This window comes from Nothoprocta perdicaria, unplaced genomic scaffold (genome assembly GCF_003342845.1).
Source record: "Nothoprocta perdicaria isolate Ctin4 unplaced genomic scaffold, notPer1 scaffold_31, whole genome shotgun sequence".
Lineage (NCBI taxonomy): Eukaryota > Metazoa > Chordata > Aves > Tinamiformes > Tinamidae > Nothoprocta > Nothoprocta perdicaria.
In genome coordinates this window covers 2,041,795-2,063,848 of record NW_020455544.1, presented here as the reverse complement: position 1 = coordinate 2,063,848, position 22,054 = coordinate 2,041,795, and the positions used below count along the sequence as shown (strand labels likewise).

The 22,054-nt window shown below is 39.6% G+C and overlaps 1 protein-coding gene across 3 annotated transcripts in view; it reads left to right on the top strand.

Annotated features, from left to right (window-relative positions):
• GAB1 (GRB2 associated binding protein 1) overlaps window positions 1–14,443 on the top strand; it is an 85,741-nt gene extending 71,298 nt beyond the window's left edge. For 2 of the 3 annotated variants that reach the window (XM_026042596.1, XM_026042595.1), the window contains exons 7-11: window positions 6,861–6,950; window positions 9,136–9,229; window positions 9,565–9,688; window positions 12,294–12,416; window positions 12,626–14,192. In XM_026042596.1, the coding sequence (XP_025898381.1) occupies window positions 6,861–6,950; window positions 9,136–9,229; window positions 9,565–9,688; window positions 12,294–12,416; window positions 12,626–12,784 (590 nt within the window). In that variant the 3' untranslated portion in view covers window positions 12,785–14,192. Of the gene's footprint in view, window positions 1–6,860; window positions 6,951–9,135; window positions 9,230–9,564; window positions 9,689–12,293; window positions 12,417–12,625 lie in introns of all 3 variants that reach the window. The other variant, XM_026042597.1, reaches the window with a different exon arrangement.
• Window positions 14,444–22,054: the final 7,611 nt, after the last annotated feature.

Genomic DNA, 22,054 nt, shown 5'->3' with positions numbered 1-22,054 from the left:
AAAAAAAAAAAAAGACTACCATGAAAATTAAAGCTGCAAAGAACAACCTGATTCTTCTCTCCTATACCCTCTATTTTCCTTGGACTCTTCAAAACATCTGGAAAGGGTAGTGTTACCTAGCTCCACTGGGAACCCTTGGTGGTCCTGAAAGTAATTGAGCAGGCTGGTTCCAGGTGGTAGTGCTGGCAACCCTTGTGGAAGTCCAGGTGGTTGCCATCTTCCCAAGAGATGTGCTGTAGGTCAGAGAGTGAAGAAGGCTGATGGAAGAAGAGGCAGGGTGTGAATTGCCTTTGGTCAGGAGTGGCAGTGGATCTCTGCTYTGGCCACTGAAAACTCTGTTGCCTCAGTGGATGCAGCCTTGGAATGAGAGCAAGGGCGTCTATGAGCTTCTGAGCATGATAATCATGAGCCCCTCACTTTGGTGATTTAACGGGGCAAGGTRTGGGGGGGAATGGAGATCCTAAAGCCTGAATTCAACACCAAGGAATTACACAATGAGATAGTGTTCTGAAAAATACTTGCTTGGGAGTTAACTTTAGAGCTATGTAACRTTTATTATTTGCTTCAATCTCTTTAAAAGTTCAAAGCTCTTAAGAAATGTTTGCCATATTAATTGTCAAAATTTGGTTTTTCAGTGTATGAATAAAATAGTTAATGATGGAATTGACTGGCAGAATTCTTCCAAGTCTTGGATACCCTGCTTATTGTTAGTTATTAACTTCAATTTTCTCTGTATCAAAGTGGGGGTATAGACTTCTGAAGAGAAAGATGCATTTTGGACATATGCCCGAATTAATGATTCGTGACCATGATGGAATGAARAAAGTTAAAACTCTGGTTTTGTAGTGCAACACTACCACTTAAGTAATGATTTGATCTGTAATGCTTAAAACGTGTTACAGAACTTCACTGAGGGTCATGAGGAGCTGMGATAAAATGATGTGTTCAGGATCATCAAGCAGGTTGCTGACAGAGACAGTAGAGAGCTCCAGATCATCCACTGTTACTAGGGTCAACGTGCTGGTGGATTCTGCTGCTTGGCTCTTGAATAAGTCATATTTGCCCAGTATTTGTCCCAATGTTATTACAGTTTAATTATATTTAAGTGKTTTTTTTTGTTGTTGTTTTTTCGGTCAAGTTTTCAGTCTTAGACTTGGGTCAAATTTCACAACTTCTTTTACTGATTTCACTGATTGCAAAAATAATCAATAACCAGTGTAGTGTCTTTTTGCATTTATTTTTACAAAAGATTTATCTTTTAGTGAAAATGCAAATCAGAATTTTGTCTGAGTTAATTCCATATAACCTTCAGACCATACTGTTATCATTAAGAGAAATATTTGGTCTTGGGTAACTTAGAGCCCAACAAGTGGTAAACTAGGATTTAGAGGCATACATTTATTTTCATGCAAATTAAAGTACTAACATACCTTAAAGACAGGCAAACAGGGGAAAAAAAGAAAAGGAGAGAGGAAAAAATTCTCATGAAGTTCATTCCTGTGGTTGTTTTAAAAAACATTGTTTCCTCTGAGTTCATTTTGAAGCAGAGATGCTAAATTTGGTTGTTTTTCTTCTAAATTTTTCTCATTTAAGATGTTACATGACATAATTCATGTGGTCAAGCCACAAATATGTGGACTTCTCATTAAAAAAAAAAAAAAAAAGGCTGTATTTTTGCTGATTTTTGCTGTGGCTACTCATGAGCATCTCCTACCCAGATTTTAACTGTATAGAGATTTAGAGATTTTAAATTTTTCATCAACCTTAATATTTAGCACTGTAAACCCATTTTGAAGAGAAAATTGTATACGTGATTTCCACCTGTGGCAGTACATCTGTCATCCAAAAGCATCACAGTGGCTCCTAATGTGACCATGTAATCATTCAGTTCATAGCAAGATACTTCAAAAATCCCAAACAAAATAGCAATTAATAAAATGAACTCTCATTGTGAATCTCATTAATCTCATTTTCTTGTTAAATATTTACACGTTTGAGTGCCAGTGGTGAACAATGTGAACATACTGCACATTCTGATATAACAGCAACACCATTACAGCATCCTAAATTAAAACTTCAGAGAAATAGTTAAGGCATTTGTTACATTCAGAATCTAAGATTTCTTTAAATAAATAAAATAAAAGTTACCAGATACTCAGGCAAAATTGAAAGCTGRCAATACTGCAGTGTTCTAAACTATCTTAATTTTGTTGCATATTTTTAAATAAAATAGCATTCACTTTTTCATGTTTTAGACAAGTAAGCATTAAAAAATGCTTTGTAAAAATGAGAGATACCTCACCATAATATCCCTGGTACTTTATGAACCTCTGTGCAACTGTAAAACTATTAATCAATAGATGCATTAGAACACTGTGCACTTTGGTCTTAAACCACTGGACATGTTATTGAATGCTTTCAATTCATCATGCTTTGGGGGATTTTTAAATATAGACTTGTARAATTATTGGCAAATTAGAGCAGTCAAATAGTATTTGGCTGATGAATAGCCTTGGTATTCTCTTGCATAATTTTGTGGCAGTTGGTAAAAATTTTAGGCATACTCGTTAACTTTAGCTGTCTGATACAGTTAGATTTCTCAAGAATCAGATATTTTTCTCAATTCACTCTTAAATTCTAGAGTGTCCAAAAGCACTAATCTTCTCTGAGGGTTTATTTGGAGAAGATAAAGTATTTTGAATACTGGAGAGCATCTCTTTAGTTTACTGCTTTTTTTAAAAAAAACATAATATTTCCTGTATAAGTTATTTTGAACTTTTTTTTTGCTATCTAAAAGAGACTGTAGTCAGGAGCATCCATGAGATACCATTGACCAGAACTAAGCATATATTGGTATCCATTCCATTTGTTGCTGAATACTAGTATGGAAAAGGATAGGRATTTTATGTATAATATATATAAAAAAAAAATGCACATATTATATATGTTATATATATTTAAATACATGTTTCTAATACATATTAGAGCTTCATCTTTGTTTTTTAAGGAGAAAGCCACAGCAGTTTGAACACTGGAATACTCAGTCAAATGTAACTTTCCTTCACTTACACACACATTAACTGAAAACTGCTCTTGGCTATGTCTCTCTGAAAGTGCTTTCCTCTGTGCAGGACAGCTGTGTGGTTGCTTTTCCCCCCGCTCTCCAACCTCCTATTCCAAGGCAAACCCTCCTATGCCTGTTCCTCTGGCCTCATGAGGATCAGAGTCCTGTTGGCCAGGAAATAGCAGTAACAGATCACACATTTCTTAAATTTTATGTCACATTGATAGCAAGTAATGGAGCAAACAGCCAGTCAGAAAATAAGCTTTCTTAACAGAAATCTTGCAGTTATTAGTGCTTCAAGGCTGTAACCAGAAACAGAAGGAAGCTCTTTCATGAGTAACTGCTGTCCAAAAAGCCTAAAAAGTTAAGAACCACATACTGGGCAGAGACGCGTGTTTTTTTACAACATTATGTACCTTTTGTTGTTGTTGTTGTTGTTGTTGTTTTTTTGTGAAAAGCTAGGAAAGAGATTGCATTAGCAAGACCAACAAGGAAAAAAAAAATTACAACTTAAGCCATTATTTGAAAGAAAACCAGACACATAAAGCAAACTCTTCTGCAGCCTAGCACCGGATGCATCAGCACATGTTTGCCCAGCAACTTTTGCACTGACCATTTGTTAGAAAAATAATTTTCATCTGCGATTTTTCAACTCGGAGCCCTTGGACAGTCTTTGTGTCAGGGTGTATGTGGCCCACTGTACACGACCAGTGTTTGTATAGAGCCTTATTGTATAAAGGTCCTTTAAAGTTATAGTCAACTGTTTTAAAGAAAGGCCCTATGGTGTTTGTCTTCAGAGACTATTTATGAATAGCATGAACCTTGGAGACGAGGCTGTTGTGCAGTTATGAGAAACTTTGCGCGTTATTATCCTCAGCTCTTTGCCTGTCTAACCTTCGAGGGAGTGTGAATTCAGAGTAAATTAATGAGGTTATTTTGGATCATCACCATGAATTTCAAACACTTTTAAGTTTTTTCCATTCTAGAAATGGAAATATTTCTATTTGTAGATCTGGCCAAATTAGCAGCRGAGCTGGTGAATTTTAGTTTTTTATGAGAAGGGCAATTTTAAAAATGGTGTTATATTTATTAAAAATAGGTCTTTTGAATAAGGGGGTTAAGCCCTTCCTGTGCCTTATTTCAYATTATTTTAGCTTCTTAAATGACCAAGGACAGGATGGAAGAGTTGTGCAATACATAGAAGAATAAGTAATCTTGCAGTTCCGTAGGTTTTTTTCTTTTTCCTCCTTCCCTGTCTGGTGTCAGACCTTTTCTACTGCACATTATAAACTCCTCAGATTGTTTTGTTTTGTAGAGAGAGAAAAAAAATGCACAAGAATTTTAATTCTCGGACACAAGCTAAGGAATGGCATTATCGTGGCTGGTTGGTAGTAGCAAACTCTTTCGCCACCACCCAGTTGGTATTTAGGTCACACTGTCCTTCAGTAGCAGGAGATGAAAACGCAGTGAGCATATTTTACTCTGGAACACTTTGTGTTTTTGATGCAAAGAGGGATATTATATAAATCTATGCTTGTTTGTGTAGCTTTTTTAAAAGTTTGAGAAGAGTTTTTAAATGCAAAATTGAGTCTGAGGGAAGCATCTACCTAATACTCCTGTTTTACAAAAGGGGGTRCTTGTAATTGAGGAAAGTCCATTTGATGAGACCACGGGGAATCATTATAAAAGTAGAAATAATGAGTCACAGCTTTGAGTTCATTGCTCTGTGTATTTTATTTTACTGGTTTCAGGCACTTGAGTCTATATTTRTCTGTAAGAGGAGAGAGGTTAATAAGTACATATTGATTAAATAATATTAGTTAAATAATTTAACACTGTTAACCACACTAGATTTCTCACTGTGTGCGTAGGTTAGTGCATTGGTTAGTGTTTTAAATTGAGTTGAAATGGCCCAAATTTCTTTTTAATCAGTTTAGAAACAGTGGAGCACAAAGTTAATGTGATTAGATAATGATATTTAGCATAGAATGTCTCTTGTAGATGATGCTTGAATTTGAATTTATAAATCTGTTCAACACATTTTGAGATCTTGGTCTTTTTATATCCACAAACTTCTACCCTAGGCTTATAGTTAAGAAACTGAAGAATATCAAATCAGTTCAGAATAAACTTGGCCAACATGCTGGGTCACGCTTTTGACTTGGTTCCAGTCAGCAGCATACTTTACAGTAACACTTTGCTGTGYTCCTGTATAATCTGAGCCTTTGGTCAGCATTGCCCAACCACTTGGTCTTTTCATCAGCACTTTTAGCCATTTAAGGAAACATCTGTCTTTGAGATTAGAAAACAACCTTCTCTGTGAAAATCACTGTATTTTTTTAAGGAAGTTGCTATGTAGTAATATTAAATATAAATAARCTTCCTACCTGCATGGTCACTCAGCAGCACTGCATAATAACAGTTAATAACATGGTACAAAACCTTTCTATTTACCTTGCTTGTTGTTACTTGATTGTTCCCAATACGTCAGTGATAACAGTAATAGAGCACTTCATATGCAAAACCCTTGGGGTAGTGATTTGCAAACTTCTGGTGTTTGCTGCCAAATTTAATTTTTCCACAAAGTGTTCTCACTCGCTGCTGGTAGCACCAGCCCGCATCTGAGTCAGTGCCAGTCCTTTTCCATTTTGTGCTGCAGGGCAATTTTCAAACATAATCAGACCTAACAACGTTTTATTAGGTTTATTGTAAAGATTTACCTTTCAGATGGCTGCTTGGTGTACCACCTGAAGGCACTCATCTTTTCTAATATTAAACAAACACTTTGTTAGATACGCTTTCAAGAAAGATTGGGGTTATTATGCACTATCGATCATATTTATTTAAAATAGACCAGGTGATTTGAATTGCTTGCAGTGTTTTGTCAGGTTGAGTAAGAAGAACTTACTTAAAGGGAAAGGGTTATATATASTAAAGGGAAAGGGTAAAAACCTGTCTCTAATATGTTTTCTTTGTCCCCCTCAGCTTTTTACTAAATTTAGATGAACTGTTACATTACATGATAACAGAAAATATTAGGGCACAACTATTGTACCTACCACACCCACATATAGGCATGCACACCTCTCAAAAACCCCAGTGGCTTTAAAAAATATGTCTTTTTTTCAGTTGGGACTGTTGGCAGTGCAGGTTGGGTTGGGTTGTGGCAGGGGGTGGTGCGCAGGCTGGGAGCTTGGGTTGAGGGTCACTCCACTCATACAAGTGCAGGGAGATGTTTGTAATGTATGAAGGTTTGGGTATGAATTGATGCAGGCCTTTGGGGAGCACATTTAACAACTACAACGTGGAAAAGGTTCCTTGGGGACCAGGGGTGGAGGTGGGCAAGGTGGGAGACCTCCTGAAAGCTTCGCTGTTTCTGAAGTAATACTGTGAATAAAAAGGCTTATTTTTTAAAATTGATTTAACCTACATCTGAAAGATGACTATTGTGTCATTTTAGATATTCCTCAAATAAGGTATTTATACTGTAATACGTCTTGAAAAGAATTTCATGGTAAAGATCAGTTGCAGTATTCTTCATGTCCTTCTTAGCCAGTTGTACACTCTTACGCTTGCCTCCGACAAATTTCTTGCATGCAGTGTGTTGTTTCTTCCAAGTTTGGTGCTTAAGGCCTTAGTGTGAGGCCCAGCTAGGCTGTAAAACTCTCCTTTGGCAGCTTGCTTATGCTTGTGGCGTTAAGCTTTCTGCAGGGGATTCTGCTGCTTATGTTCAAAATTCCATCTTCCATTTATAAAAAGAACATTATATTAAGAGAGTCTTCTTTTTACCAATTAGGTCAAAGCCCTAAAATTTTAAGACCTAAACCACATGGTTTAGAGCGAACTGATTCACAAACCATAGGTGACTTTACTACAAGAAGAAAGGGTATGTACTTTAGCACTGTATGTATATGGAGCTTTATAAAATTAGAATTAAGCAAAATGTTTTTCTAGCATTTGAACTCTCATAAAGCCTTTTTGCTTCTCTTATAATGTAAGATCTTTTCCTTCTATTATAATCTAAGACCGTGAATGCTTTTTCCTTGCCAAGCRAGTTTCCTTTATAAGGAAAAAGAAGCCTTGCTGTCTTGAACAGCACAAGGAGATATTTCTAGGCCTAAGTCTTCTGATCTCTTAAATTCTAGCTGTTCATAGCTCAGGATTACTTTTGTATCTGCTTATTCAGCAACAAGTATATGCAACTTACCTGTAAGCTGCTTGAAATAACTTTGATTAGGCAATAACCTGAAACCACAGTTCACTTGTCTCCTGCTGTTGGCTAAGTGCTGAACTGCAGCAAAAGATCAATGCAGAGACCGTGTATTAGTGCAGAGCTGCTGTTTATGAGCATTGCAATTAGACTTGCAACGGCTTTAATGAAGGCGCCGAACTGGTGCTTCGTCCATGAGTCAAAGCAAGTTGCAAATAACGTGAAAAGGTTCTCAGAACTGTGAGTGAGCAGCACCTGTGGTTGCTAAAGCTCCCTGGAACTGCTGGAGCTGTTCCTGCTGTCCTCCAAGGCTGTGGACAAAAGCCTTGCTCTGTTCATGCCTGAGCGCTGTACGTGGCTGCCGGCTGTCGGTGCCGCGCGGCCGCAGGCCTTTGCACAGCGTTTGAGCCGTGCCGGGGTCTCGCTGCGTCGCTCCGGCTTTAGCACSAGCCTGCCCCGTGAGGTTCAGTTCTGCCACCCTGTCTCATCTCAGACTCTAGAGCCTGGTGCAGGTGGCTTGTAGGTGCGCTCCTGAGCCTGTGGCGAACGCTTTATGCTTAATTGAGWTAGTGTGGCAGAATGACAGAGCAGGCATGATGTGTTGTGTGTGAGCAATTATGGCATTTCATCTAACGGAGAGAACTGTCTGGGGTGCTAAAGACTCAAACTAGAGAAAAATGAATTATGAGTCTTTATGTTGAATCCATAAGATAGCTGACTCTTCAATAAACTTTATCTGAAGAGGATAATGAAAAGATACTGTTGTATGGTTCTGTTTCTTCCTTACAAGAGCCACACTGATTAAGCAACTGATTTCTGTCAGTTCCTCATGTGGTCACTTAGGACAACTTTTACTCCCCAGGAACTAGTTCTTAACACCCAAAATTTATGCTTGTAAATCTGTTAATATGCAGCAAGTTGATTACCTTGTTTTTGTTGTCGTCATAGTAGCATTAGAATTTGTTTTGTTAAAATACTTCTGGGGAAGATGGAGATGAGATTAGAACTGACAAGTTTTCCTAAAAAAGTTCTATGGTCCATACTTTAAAACTTCTGCTTTTAATCTTTAGGAAAGGTTAAAAAACAAAGAAAAACCTAGAGGTGGGAGGGAAGGATAATGTATTTCTTGGAGGGAAGGGTAATGTATTTCTTGCTAATACTTGCTTTGTGGTTCTGTTATGAAAATGGAATTTGGAAATGGCATATTCTGTAGCGTCACGTTTGCTGCCTTGATGATGCGCTGCTGCTCTGCTCTGCAGCTGATGAGCTCTGAGCTTGATGAACACCAAAACAAGGCAGCACCTCTGGAATTTAAGCTAGGTACTGGCTCATCCATGAGCTTTGCAAACTTCCTYTTAATTAAAGATTCTGCTCACACTTTCAGCTGTGAAACCTAATCAGTAAGTGCACATATGCGCAGCGAGGGCAGATTTTGCATAATAATGTTTGTCCATGAGCCAAAAAMGTATCCGGAGTTGGCTATGAGGCCAGTTTAAGTTGAGACATTTGGTCAAACCTGTCCTGTGCTTGTCAGTTCAGCAAGTTTTGTGACATAATTAACAAGGAACGTGATGCTGCCGTTTTCAGAGTCTGTTTTTGAAATAGAATTACTATCTGCAAATGTATCTTGCAAAAATTCTTAAATTGTGTTTTTCTTTCCTAATTGCTGTTCARTAAAGGGAAAGTTTAAAATACAAGTGAATATATCATGACACTTTCTGAGAATCGAGCAGTATCTCCTTTCCCTTATTAGCGCTTACTGTTTAAAAAAAAATAGTATTTCTTTTTGGTATTTAGACTTTGAAAAGCTGTTTTAGTTTAGAAATTGTCTATGCTTTAAGAATATCTGTTTCCTATGTAGCAAAACCAGCTCCACTAGAAATAAAACCTCTGCCTGAATGGGAAGAACTACAAGCCCCAGTTAGATCTCCTATCACCAGAAGTTTTGCACGAGAGTAAGTTTCTCAGTTTTTCCTCATTTGTTTTCGTTGACTGGAGTGTAAATATATATGTGCTTCTCTATTATATTTCTTAGCCTTTGTAATAGATTGAGATTTCTTTTGGAATTGTACCTGTCTATGTGTGTGTGTATGTATATATAGTGTGCATACATGCAATGAAACAGTGGCAATATGAATGTTTCTTTTGTAATATTTAATATTAAAAACTGCATAACCAGAAAATGCAACTTGAATGAAGATTTCAGCTCTAAAATGCTTATTTTTGTTGTTTACCAGGAGGTTTAAGATATTCACGATGTATTGTTTGTAAAATAATTGCTGGTAATTAGCTCCTCCAGGTTTCCCATGTCTCCCAGACCGGATTCAGTTCATAGCACAACTTCGAGCAGTGACTCGCACGACAGTGAAGAGAATTATGTATCCATGAATCCAAATCAGTCCACTGAAGACCCAGTATGTAATATCTACATCTTAACTACTCTCTTCCTGTGCAGTCCTTACTTTTAAATCATTCAAGCGTTCAACATCACCTCCCTCTACGTTTCTAGATTAAAAACAAAAGCAGCTCTCTATAAAACAACTGTAATTTTGCTAAGATTGCAGTGAGAAAAATAAGACCATAACTGTTTCTAATTAGGGTATGGTTAGTATGCATATCTGTTCTACAAAGCAGTTCACAACATTTCTTTTTCCTCCCTGCAAACTCTCTCCTCTTGTCCATAATTGCTTTTCCCAGGGTAGGCACTGGTTGTGACATTATGGGAAATAAAATATTTTAGAGCTTCTGAGGCATACTTAAAAACCTTTTTTGAAACAAGATCTTCCAAGAAATGTGGGAAGAACAGGGGAAATAATTGATATTTGTGGTTTCCAGTCCATGAAATCTGAGCTACGTGTGCATTTATTAGGCTTCTTAGGGAAAAAAAAAAAAAAAAAAAAAAAAAGAGGAGATAGAGGGGAGATGAGCCTCAAGCCCAAACTAAAATGTGGTTGAGAATAAAGCCTTGTACCTCTAGCCCAGCTGTTGTTTCAGGCTAATTCACTATGCCCTTACAGCTTGGATTCTTACTTAGAGAGCACAGTAGCATTTTTCATCTTCAAAGCATTATGGAAGCTGTGGTTTTCCCTAGCCTTGGCTGGGGGAGGGCCTGCCACCCGCTCCACTCTGCCTGTGTCCGCTGCCCYGCGCAGCAGTGCCGCACGTGCTGCCCCCCTGTGCTACCCCACGCCTTTTCCTTCGCCTAATGCTGCTTGCCTTTCCTGCCCTTGCCATCCCGGCTTCCCTGCAGCCTCCCTGCTCCAGCGGCCCCCGCTGCCGCTGGCTTCCCTGCAAGAGCTCGGCCTCGGCGCCGCAGCAGGAGGCTGCTGCCCTGTGCTCTGCCCCGGCCCGAGCTGCTGCTGCCCCTCTGCCCTGCAGCATTAACCCACCTCCCGCAAGAGCCCTCTGCGCGAGGCGCTGCTAAGTGACCAGGAACATCCCTGCTGCAGTCGGGACACGTCCACTTCCACACAACAGCTGCTAGCTGCCTGATACCTGCGCTTCTGGCTGGGGCAGCATCGCAAGGAGAAARGGGGATTTCTCTTGAGCCTTGGAATGCCATTCCAGGGGCTAAAATTGAGTGCCAAGGTGCTATGTTTAATATCACAGCTAGGGTGGCCCGTCATTAACATCTTATGCTTGCTTGCACCATTCATTCTGCAAGGTTGTTCTGAAGGTTTTTCTTSGTTTATCTTTAAGTTGATTTTTTTTTCTAATGCATACATTATGCTTGTCTAGTTTGTGTGTAGACCCTGTTCTGTTTAAAGAGCAATATGTCTTTTTAATGCTGAAAACTGATACAGATTCTGACTCTTAAATACTAAGAAATACGTTTTAGAGACGTTGGGCAGCAAAAATGAGCTTTGTATTGGTCGTTTGTGTTTGTCCTTGTTACTACTTAGTATAAGTGAGTGGGGTGATAGAGATGTAATAGAATAACTCTCATTAAAACCCCAAGCCCGTTAAGCTTTAACCCCTGAAGTRTTTTATTTCCTAGAGAACCTGAATGTTTGCAGATATCTCAAGGCCATTGTTTTAAAGTGTGCTAATTACATGGACATTTTGAAAATTTTTATTTATTCTAACTACACCTTAGGAAGAAGCCCGTACTTTCATCCTTTTCTGTCATCAGCTTCGGAATATCTAGTTTGGATGTGTCATACTTCTGATTTACTTAATAAAATGAGCAATATTCTTTTTCTTTCAAGTTCCTGTCAGCTTCGCCCTTCTGTCTTTCCTTCGCCTTGCTCTTCATTTTTTGCTGACTGCTGCCCTCTGTCTTCCTTTTTTTTCTTTATCTTTTAGAGAAGAGTCCTTCTATTGTACTGTTCCTATAACACCTGTTAAGAGGGAGGGATCAGGCTGGGAGAGGACAGAGGAGGTGAGGTTGTAAAAGTCTGGGCTAATTGAAATTTAGGTACATGCAGTACAATGTTAGTTCAGGCAGTCCCACCCACAATTTTCAGTTTGCTTAGTCTTTCACTTTTATCAATTGAATGATATCTTTTGACTTTCAGCTTAATTATGATGCATTTCATTTTATTTTTTATTTCATGCAAGTGTCTCCTTTGAAGTTTGGTCACTGTTGTAAGGCTGAAATTCTGAAACTAGCGTAAAGGAGTACAGAAATTTTAATTAAATCATGCTAAATTTGAGGTAACATATACTCAGGAAAAAAAAGCAGACTCCATCTGGATCTCATGCTGCAAAAGGGGTAAAAGGTAGATTGATTTGGCAGCACCCTTAAGTGGGGGGTTTTGGTTGTTGGGTTTTGGGGATTTTCCTTCCTTGGCTTTTGACTCTGTGTCCCAAGCTCAACATTATTTTTTTCAGTTTTGTCTTGGAACATGTTTGCTTGTTACACAGTGTCAATAAAACATGCATGGCTTAACACATTGCAAGAGCACTGAGTGAGGTCTTTAACCTTGAATGTTTAGGCAGTTTAGAGTAAGAGTATTTGATAATATGGCCCATGAAAATGTGCATTTGCAGCTGAAGTTATTTATATTATAATTTCAGAATTTGTTTGGTAGCAACAGCCTTGATGGAGGAAGCAGCCCTATGGTAAAACCTAAAGGAGATAAGCAAGTAGAATATTTAGATCTGGACCTGGATTCTGGGAAATCTACCCCACCTCGTAAGGTAAGCACATCTTGAACTTCAGGATTTCTCCATGAGCAGTTGCTGGGATGGTGAGCGCCCCAGCAAGATCGCCTTCCTTAGTTTGTCAAACAGTCTGTGACAGAGAGTGTGTTGCACCTTTCAGAGGAAGCTCTGCTTGTTCTGGATCTGTTTGGGACTTTTAGTTGACTTGTTTTAATGGGACTTTCACTCTCCCTTGCCTTTTCCAGAAAAAGAGCAGTGGTTCAGGCAGCAGTGTGGCAGACGAGAGAGTTGATTACGTTGTGGTTGACCAGCAGAAAACACTAGCACTGAAGAGCACACGAGAGGCATGGACTGATGGGAGGCAGTCTACAGAGTCTGAAACGCCTACCAAAAGCGTAAAATGAAAACACAGCTTTATCTGCCAAGAACAGAAAGAGGCGTCTTTTATCGCTCTGAATTTTTGAGAATTACAGAACCACGACGGCGGCGTCGATTGACTGTGCAGTGCTTGATGATTCGCTGGTCTGTGAACAGGTTCTTGACCGAAGAAGACGGCAGCCAAAGGATGCTTCAAATACATCAGAGGAATTTTAAGATCCTAAATTGGCTCTGTGGTCTCTGGAAAGTTCGTAACCTGTATATAACCTGTACAATAGTATCGCTTGGCTTTCAGAAAACCTTTCGTTTGGTAGTTAACACATTGTAGTATTACTATGTTTATGCACTTTTTCAGTTATGATGTTGGTTCAGGTATTCCCAGTTAGTGTACCTTAATGCCTAATTCATCTGGAGAATTTTTTTCCTTACACTACTATTCCTTACAATTTTAGGTTAATTAAGCTACTTGTAGATATGGGAATTAATATTTGAACTTCAWTTTAACAGCTTAAAATTGATTTTGCGGAAATACTTCCACAATTGAATAATCTACTTGAAATGTCGAGAGATGACCGGTAGTTACATACGTGTTTATATTTAATACACACAAGATTATTTGGAAGTCTACAGGTTATCTGCCTAACAAAAATTGCTGTGAGATAATAATAATGAACTATACTGGGTTTAGACCTACAATCCTGGCTCCTGTGTTAGTTGTTAGTGGTGGAACTTCTATTGTATTTTATTAATGACAGTGTTCTGTGTTCAATGGGTGAAGATTCTGCAGGGTGGGATCTTACCTTTTAAAGACTGAGTAATTAAATATCAAGTAAGCCTGCAAACCACTGATGGCATGCAGTAATATTGTGATCTCACAATTATTAACAAGAAATAACCTTTATATTATTTACAGAAGGTAGAGTATATAAATCAGGTACGTACCAAGCACTATTGTGCTAATACACTGATCAGGTTTAGACAGTGAGCTGTAGTTTTGTACTATTTAGAAGTTCTAATGTCAGTTTTCAGTTTGAGATTAATGGGACAGTTTGACATTCACTGTTTGTAGTACTAGCAAAATACTGTGATTTTGAATTAGACATTTAATTCAAATGGAAACACTATGTTTTGACACCATAGTGCCCTTCTTACAATCTTTATTTTACTTTAATCTCCTGCTTGGCCTTATATTTAAATCCCTATGCAACTGATATTTTATATCTTTGTTTTTAAAAATTAGAAAAATTAGATGATATACCTAAGTGATCCCCTTGTAAACCACTTGTTGCTCTTTCCTGGTACAGGAGTTTAAGCTCTGTATACTGTGATCCTTTATTTTATTATGCCAGTTCCAAATAATAATCTACCTTGGTTTAGATACAGTTTTGTTATCTGGAAGAAAAGAGAGTTCTTTAAAGGTGTGAATGAYTTAGGTCTAGATAGAAAACCTACTAACAGTTTTTCACTTTTTTTTCTAAACACAAAAATGCCCATAAGTAAATTGTTTTTCTACGGTTCCTTCTTCACCCCCACCCAATCCATTTGTTTCAATTTGTCCAGATCATTTAAAAGTTGATCATTGAAGTATGTTGTTTTCTGGCATGCTGGTGTCAGTCCTGTGCCTAATCTGCCATTGGTTGTTTCTCCTCCCTCACAGCCACAAACTACAGTATGTAAATTAACATATTCTTAACAAAGGTTCTTTTTAAATTAGTAATTTTGATGCTTTGAATGCTCATTTTAAAAAAAGAAACTAAACAATGCATTTTGAGGTGAATTTTAAATAAATCAAGTTGTTCAGTTTTGATGTGTAAACTCTGTCCTGTGAAATGGCAAAGCAGTATTCAATGTGTGTGTAAAGATGCCTAGAAAAACATCACGTTTTTTCACAACTGTGGATTTTAGATACAACGCTAACAATTTCTGGAAAAAAAAAAAAAAAAAAAGGAAAAAAATTAAATGTAGCAGTTTCTAAAGCACGTCTCTGAACTTTCTCCCCCTCAAAACTGCAAAAATGGTATGATGTCCCAACCTCGTGGGAGCCAGCAAAAGTGGTGTACTGGCTTCAAGGGAGCTCAATTACTTGAGCATAACTAGTTCAAATCTTTAAAGCTGCTGGAGCGATAAGTCCATTCTGCTTCAAAGCCTGTATCTAATGGGATCAGAGCTCCCATCGCGGAGGGTAAGTTGAAGCATCCGTGGGCACGGCGAGTGCGGGGTGGTGTCGGCCACGCTCTGCAGGCGGCCCTGCTCTCGGGCCCGGGCTCGGCGCGCTGGCCCCTGCGTCTCTGCAGCGCACTTGATTGCGGTGTTTGACAGATGCTGTTAGATCATCTCCACACTCCGCTTCCCTGAAATTGTTCTCTTGGTGCTATCGTTGTGGCAAAGGGTCCTGTTGTGCATCCCTGTACTCACGTGGGCACCTGCTTGAGGGCTGAGCTCATCTCGGAATATTTGAAACTTGTGTTTCTTTCTTCTCTCGACGGGCAGGAGGGGAACTTGGGGGAGGGCCACCTCCCTGTCCTGTACCCCTCCAGCCGGTCCTTCATCCCCGTCACCCCCATGCTCAGTTGGGAATTACGGTGCTTAAGTTTCTAGTTTGACCATTTCATTTCTGCTAGAATGCTGCTTTTTTAACTCAAGAATGTACAGGAAAATCTCAAAAGGTTTAGCTACTATAAGACTACCAGGCTGGGAAGTGATGGGGGGACATTTATATGTCATAGGTTCAATTCAACACACTGTCACAAGCACAACTGTTCTGTTCTTCTGGAATTTTTTAAAAGGGACATTTTAAAAGATTTAAAAAAAAAAAAAGGCATTGTGCTCAGTAGTCTCTTTTTCTTAGGTGAGAGGTAAAATGGTTTTCTAAATAATTTATTCATCTCTGACAAGCATGACATTATGCCACATCTATATGTGGCTTACAAACAAGTTACAGTCTTGCCGTTGTAATTCTGTAATTTAGAATTTGTTGCTCCATACGGCTAAATGGGGAGCAATGGGCCCCTCCGGAGCTTTCACACTCCACTGTGAGCTAAGCAAGATTTTTATCACAATTAAACTTAGCTTAGCTATTACTTATTGCAACAGTCAGTGAGGTTAAAAGTGCTTCTGGGCAGAACCAACAATTTCTGTGTGTGTGTGTGTGTGTGTGTGTAGGTATGTATGTGTATGTGTACTTTTTTTTTCTTTTTTTTCTCTCTAGTCTTGCAAAACTGCCCTGGCAGTTTACCAGCCTTGGAGACTGGCCTCTATTTCTTATGTTAGCGGGAGATCCGTGCTGCACCCAGCCTTTCATAAACTTATGATTCATTTACTGTTGTCCTTCCTAATACTTACGCTGTCCGTGACTGCTCCCCAAAAATCAGCTAGTGTCCATGAAGTGCTCCATAAAAGCACCGTGTTGTCTTGGGCACAGATGAACAGAAGACCGGGCTGTGAGGCGCTTTTTTTGCTTCAACTGAAGGAGCAGCCAGGTGTCTTTGAGCATAGGTCCCACCCTGGTAAGGCACAAAGAATGGGACCAAATGCTTAGGAGTAGTGTCTTTGACATGAGCAATTTTCCACAGTGTGTGTTTATGGTTCAGCATCCTWGACAGTAATTTTCAGCAACAGCAGCAGACAGAGGAGCTGGTGTCATCTGCAGGACTAGCCAAGGGACTTGCCATCTTCTCAGTCGATGAACAGAGCTAGACTGCTCTGATGCCCGGAGCGGGGGTCATCTTTAAAGTCTTCTTTTAAAAAAGAAAAAAAAAAATMTTTGGTATTAATGGGAATTGGAAAGGATTGATCTGGTTCACTTGTTGACTTCTTAATAAGGGAAAAGTCAGCTGAAGTATTCTAGTTGCATAACTTGCTGTGTACACCCATAAATTAAGAAACACCAAGCACTTACAAAAGCCAGCTTGCAAAACAAGTGTCCCTTTATGATGCCAAATTTAGTAGGCCAAAAAAATATGTTTTCCTCTTTCTAGACTACAGGGCATGGGCTAATGCCTTTGTGTGTGTGAAAAACAACCTCCTCTCTGACTTGAATGTATCTTAGCCTATTAGGGTAGGAAGCAATAGCAAAACTTTCATAAAGTCTGGAACATAAAATACAAATCAGAAAATACGAAGTAGATGCTAAAAAACAATCTTTCTTCTTGGTATAAAATCAGTATCTGTACTAATATCATGGTTTATATTTGAAGATTCTTACAGCATCTACCTTAATTGCTGAGCATTTTCCTGGTAAGTTCCCTCTGCAATTAAAGGCAATGTGAATTGCATCAGTTTTGAAGAGCGGCAATAAGGTATTGGTTACTATTATAACAATATTTCATTAAATGTTCTTTGAGGTCCTTTCCAGCTGCCCTTGGGTGTTAGTGTGTGTGGACTTAGGCAGTGTATGCAGATAACACGACTTTCTTGAGTGTCTGTTCTTCTTTCTGAGGTTCTTTGGCAGGTTTTTACTTTGATGATTCTCATTTCTTTCTATTGACTATTTTTTCCCCAAAATTTCCCTAAATCAGGTTTGAAAACTAATTACTTCCACCATAGGTGTTTTATATCCCACCAGAGAGCGCAGAATTTGAACATATCAAATAACCTGTTGTTATTCAAAACAACCACTAATACAGAAAGGAATTCGAGGAATTTCCATGAGGAAAATAGGCCAGGTCACAAATGAAAAGAAACCAATCAACTTAAAAGGAAGAAAACCATGGAAATTAGATGCTATGGCAGAGGCCCTAACATATGAAATTTGAATGTACAGGCAGATATTTGTGTACATGCGGAATCCCAACAGCATCATAAAATTGCAGATAAATAAAATAGCTTTTTTATTTATAGTTTAAGTAAGGTTAAATTATTAAGCCTTACTTAAGAACTCTTTGCAGATGTATCCCCTTCTTTGGGCGAAGTCCAGGTTTTATACCAACCTCGTAAAATCCTCCCTCCCTCAAAGAACGACCACACCATAAGGGGTTTAAGTGGCCTAATGCCAGTGTCCATCTGTGTAGCAACCGCTTTGGAAGGGATCCGCTCYGTTTCCCAGAATGGTTAAGGTTGGAAGCGATCTCTAGAGAGCATGTAGTCCCGCTTGCCTTGTTTAGMTCTCACTGCTGCACGTTGTGGTAAGAAGTAAACCTTGGGGTTTGAGAAAAGAGGGTCAGTGAAGAACTGACCACCGAGAAGGATGGGGACTTTTGGAATGAGAAAGGTCTGTATGTGTAATGAAAGAAGCACCCAGCATGAAACAACGTAGATCTGGGTTGTGGTTGAGCCTTCTCAGTCACAACACTGTGCAAATAAAGCCTAAAAACATTTTCTGTAGTCTGACTTTCTTCCGTGGGAGAACTACTTCATAGAGAATCTCCCTTCTTCAAGGATTTGTATCAGACACATAAAACTTCTTTTCCCATGGATAAATTTTATTGTTAGGTACGCATCTGGTGCCTTGTTTTAAGTYGGAGACAAGCAAAGTCTGACAAGCTACAGACTGTTTCTGTTGCCAAATTGTCCTTGGTTTGTGGTTATAAGTATCAAATTTTAAAAACCTTTTGGTCCTTTTATGGCATTATTTTTACAATTCTTTTGAAAACAGAGCTAAAACATAGGCTTGTGAATGTTTATGACTCAGCACTGCAAATTAACTCAGTACTGTTTATTTTGCATGCAATACTAATTTTGCTAGCATGCACTGTAATTTTAAATTCAATATCATATTGAGAGTACTCCAATCCGAAGAACATATGCATACCTACTTGTAGGTTTATTTGGTAAACTATCTTGAATATTGTTGCCATTGCACTAAGAAATTAAATTTTGTATTGTTTTTGTTGAAATTAATATATAGTATCTTTTTCTATCAAATTTATAGTGCCGATATATCTGTAGCAGTGCCTATTAATGTAGTTGCTGTGCAGCTAACAGTGTGTTCTAGAATAGCTCTTATTTGTGGTATTTTAATGCTTTATATTTAACAAGAAGTCATCTAAAGAATGTTAATTTAAAGTTATGATTATGCATCAAGCAACCAGAGACACCTTGTCAAGAAATTTGACACAAATCTGTAATTAAACTGTTCTGTACTAACTTCATAAACRTGTTGATAATAATGATGACTGGGGGAGGATTTTTATGCCTTGATGTGTATTTATCCTTACCTGGTGTTTAGCACCTTAGTAATCTCTTTCAGGAGTTTCTTTATGCTACTGGTTGCTTTTAATTTCAGGTCTCCATATTCAGTCTGCATGCTCAAGCTTTGCAGATTTTGTGCATTCACGAGTATTTTCATGTTAATTTGGAACCTTTCTCTTCTTCTTAATTAGTTTTTCCATTCTACTTTTAAAAGTTTAAAACTTTCCTTTCTACTTTTGACATGATTTTTTTTATCAYGCTTGCCCTCTGTACTGTTCATAAGTCTAATAATTTTCTTCATTTTCACCTCTTCCTTTGAATGTGGCAGAGATTTTGCTAGCTTTCTACGATTTACAGCATGGTTCTGTGTGCTCAGAGATAAATAACTTCTTAACCAAAATTGATCTAAGAGTTCACTCCATACGAGTTTGCACTCTTGCASTAATGTGGGGTCCATGGTAACTTTGATTTAATAATCAAGTTATGTATGAAGTAGAGCTGCAGATGGAAATTTTGCTGAGATGGTTTATTTAATGGTTATTAAATGGTTTATTTAAAAACCTTTGGGTCTACAAAAACTCAGCTTGTTCWGGGAAAATCCATTAAGGTTATCCAAAAATACTTAGATGGTGTTGCAGGTTGTATGTAACTGCAAGACTGATTTCTTCCCCTACTACTCTGATATCTAGAGAACAACCATTAGGACTTCCTGGAAATCAGGTTGCAGATAGGAATACTCTTTTGACAGTTTCTCCCAGTTGCGACTGAAATATTTGGGACTGGTATTTTCTTTTGAGTTAACTTCTCTAAAATTTGAACAAAGATTATTGACTCTTAATGACAACAAAGGCAGAGCCCTCAGAAGTGAGAGAAACAAACAAACAAACAAACAAAAGTTAAAACAGTAACCAGGAAGGGCACAGGGACAGTTTTCGAGTAGAGATGAATGATACCCTTTTAATATCTGATGATGCTCATACAGTGCACATGAGTATCTACATGCTGCTTTCTGACCAAGGGATGATGAGGTGTGCACAGAGCAGGTATTTTCCCTCTCTCCCTCTTCCCAAGCTTTCTCATCTTCTCCACCCAAGCATTGTTGGAGGATTTTCTCTGCTAACAAAAAGATGCTGTTGAAGGTGCCGAAACAACTTCTCTTATTGATTGCCTTGACCTCTGTCTCAGCCTATTTGCTGCTTTTCTTGTGAACACCTAGTCAGCCGCTGGTGATCCTCCATCTGCAGTGGAAGGAGGATTAAGTGCACATATGACTGCACTCCTAGAAGCAGGGGAGAGGTAGAAGCTGAGGCAGAAYAGATTAAACCAGACTAAGGCAACTTTATGCAGGAAGAGTTCAAGTGACTAGATGGATAACTACTACATAAATAATTTGGTACTGCAYATATTTAAACCTTAAGATATGGGTGGAGATGCAAGAAGACAGTGCCATGTCTCTGGATGCAGAGAAACACCTGTGGCAAATGAACTGGGTTTTTCATCTACTGCAATAAGAAGCAATGGGGAAGCATGTCAGTCATTTTTTTATTAGTTAAAAAGTTCTGGTCTAAAAAAAATAAAATGCACTGTATTCTTCTGAATAGTTCTGATAGAAACGAAATGATACTTCCAGAAATGTCAGAGTGAATTTTGAATGTTCAGTTTTAAATTTTAAATAAAATTTTAAATTTTAATTGTAAATGTTCAAAAGGATGTCAGTAATAAGCACCAGTGAAATGAGTCAGAATGGTAGCAGAGAGCACACACGAGGTGCTTCCTTATGGATATATCTACAAGTGTGGAACTGGACCGATGTTGATGATGCTCAATGCTGAGTGTGAGCACTCACTGTCGATGCCCTTGACTCCCCCGAGCAAAAGGGGCCTGAAGGCAGGAGGCCCTGCTGCCTACGGTGAGGCTCCCCTCATGCTCCGGAACTCGTGGCACCTACAGTATGGATCCCTGTAAGTAGGTATGGAAACCACAGGCCTCAAGGGGTCTGGAGAGGGAGAGTTGTTGCTGTATGTATAAAGAGGGATCAGTAGCTCTGCGTGTGTTGGCCAAGGGACACGCTGAGCAGCTGGTAGGCCTCATGCCCTGCTGGTAAGAAAAAGGGTCAAAGTCAATAGTTTGTGGTGCTTCCTTTGAGCAACACGGGCCCCAGAGCCAAAGTGGGGCAGCAGCAGATTTGTAGCCTGTCAATAGGCTTTGATATTGAGTATCTGCAGCCAGTGTGACTGACTGGAAAGAACAGTTTGACCCAAGACCCGCATTTTCATAGCACTGGCATCTTCCTACTATTTTGTTTTGGAACAGGTCCTGCTGATACCAACTGTATTTTAGTTATAAGCCTCCAGTAGTGCCGGGGGAGCAGGGCTGTGATGTGAGGTGGCTTCCTGCACACAACCGGGGCTCCCTGCAGTGGCTTCAGTGTGGGGCTGAGAGGAAGGTGAGCTGCAACTGCAGTGCAGCAGGAGGAAGTATTATCTCTAACAGAGCCTGCAAAGTCCTTGGAAATACCTTAACAATTTCTTTATCATAAAAAAAAAAAAAAAGTGGCAGTTCTAACTGGCTGTAGCCACCCCAGCAGATAAATGCAGCAGTGGGTCTGAGCTACCCTTCCCCAGGAGAGGGTAGGAGCACAGGTTATCTCTTTCATCTCCTCCTCTTTCACTTATCTTTTTTCTTAGTTTTWTTTATTGAAATATTTATTTATTGGAACCTGAGGCACCTCCTCTTGCGTGCACTACTCTGGTGTGGGAAGTGAGGGGCTTCTACCCACTGTTTTGGTTTCCCCGGCAAGTGCATCGTGCTACAACTGTCACGTTCAGGCCCAGTTACCGCTGCGTCTCCGCAGGCCCCAACGCCACGGGCCGTTACGGCACGGCCCGGCCGTTAACGCCTCGTGACGTCACGCCGCGCGCGGGCTCGCCTGCCCCTCCCTCAGGGCCCCCCCCCCCAACCGCTCGGCCCGGGCGGCGAATGCGGCGGCGGTGACGTCACAGAGCGCCCCCTTCCGTGGACCTGGGGCCTGTGCGGCGGCGCCTCCAATCAGCGGCGTGCGTGGGCGGGCCTGGCGCGGTTGGCGCACGCGCGCTGACGCCTCCCGCTCGCGGCGCAGCTCTCGCGAGAGCGGCGACCGGCTCGCTTCCTGGTTGGCGCGCGCCCGC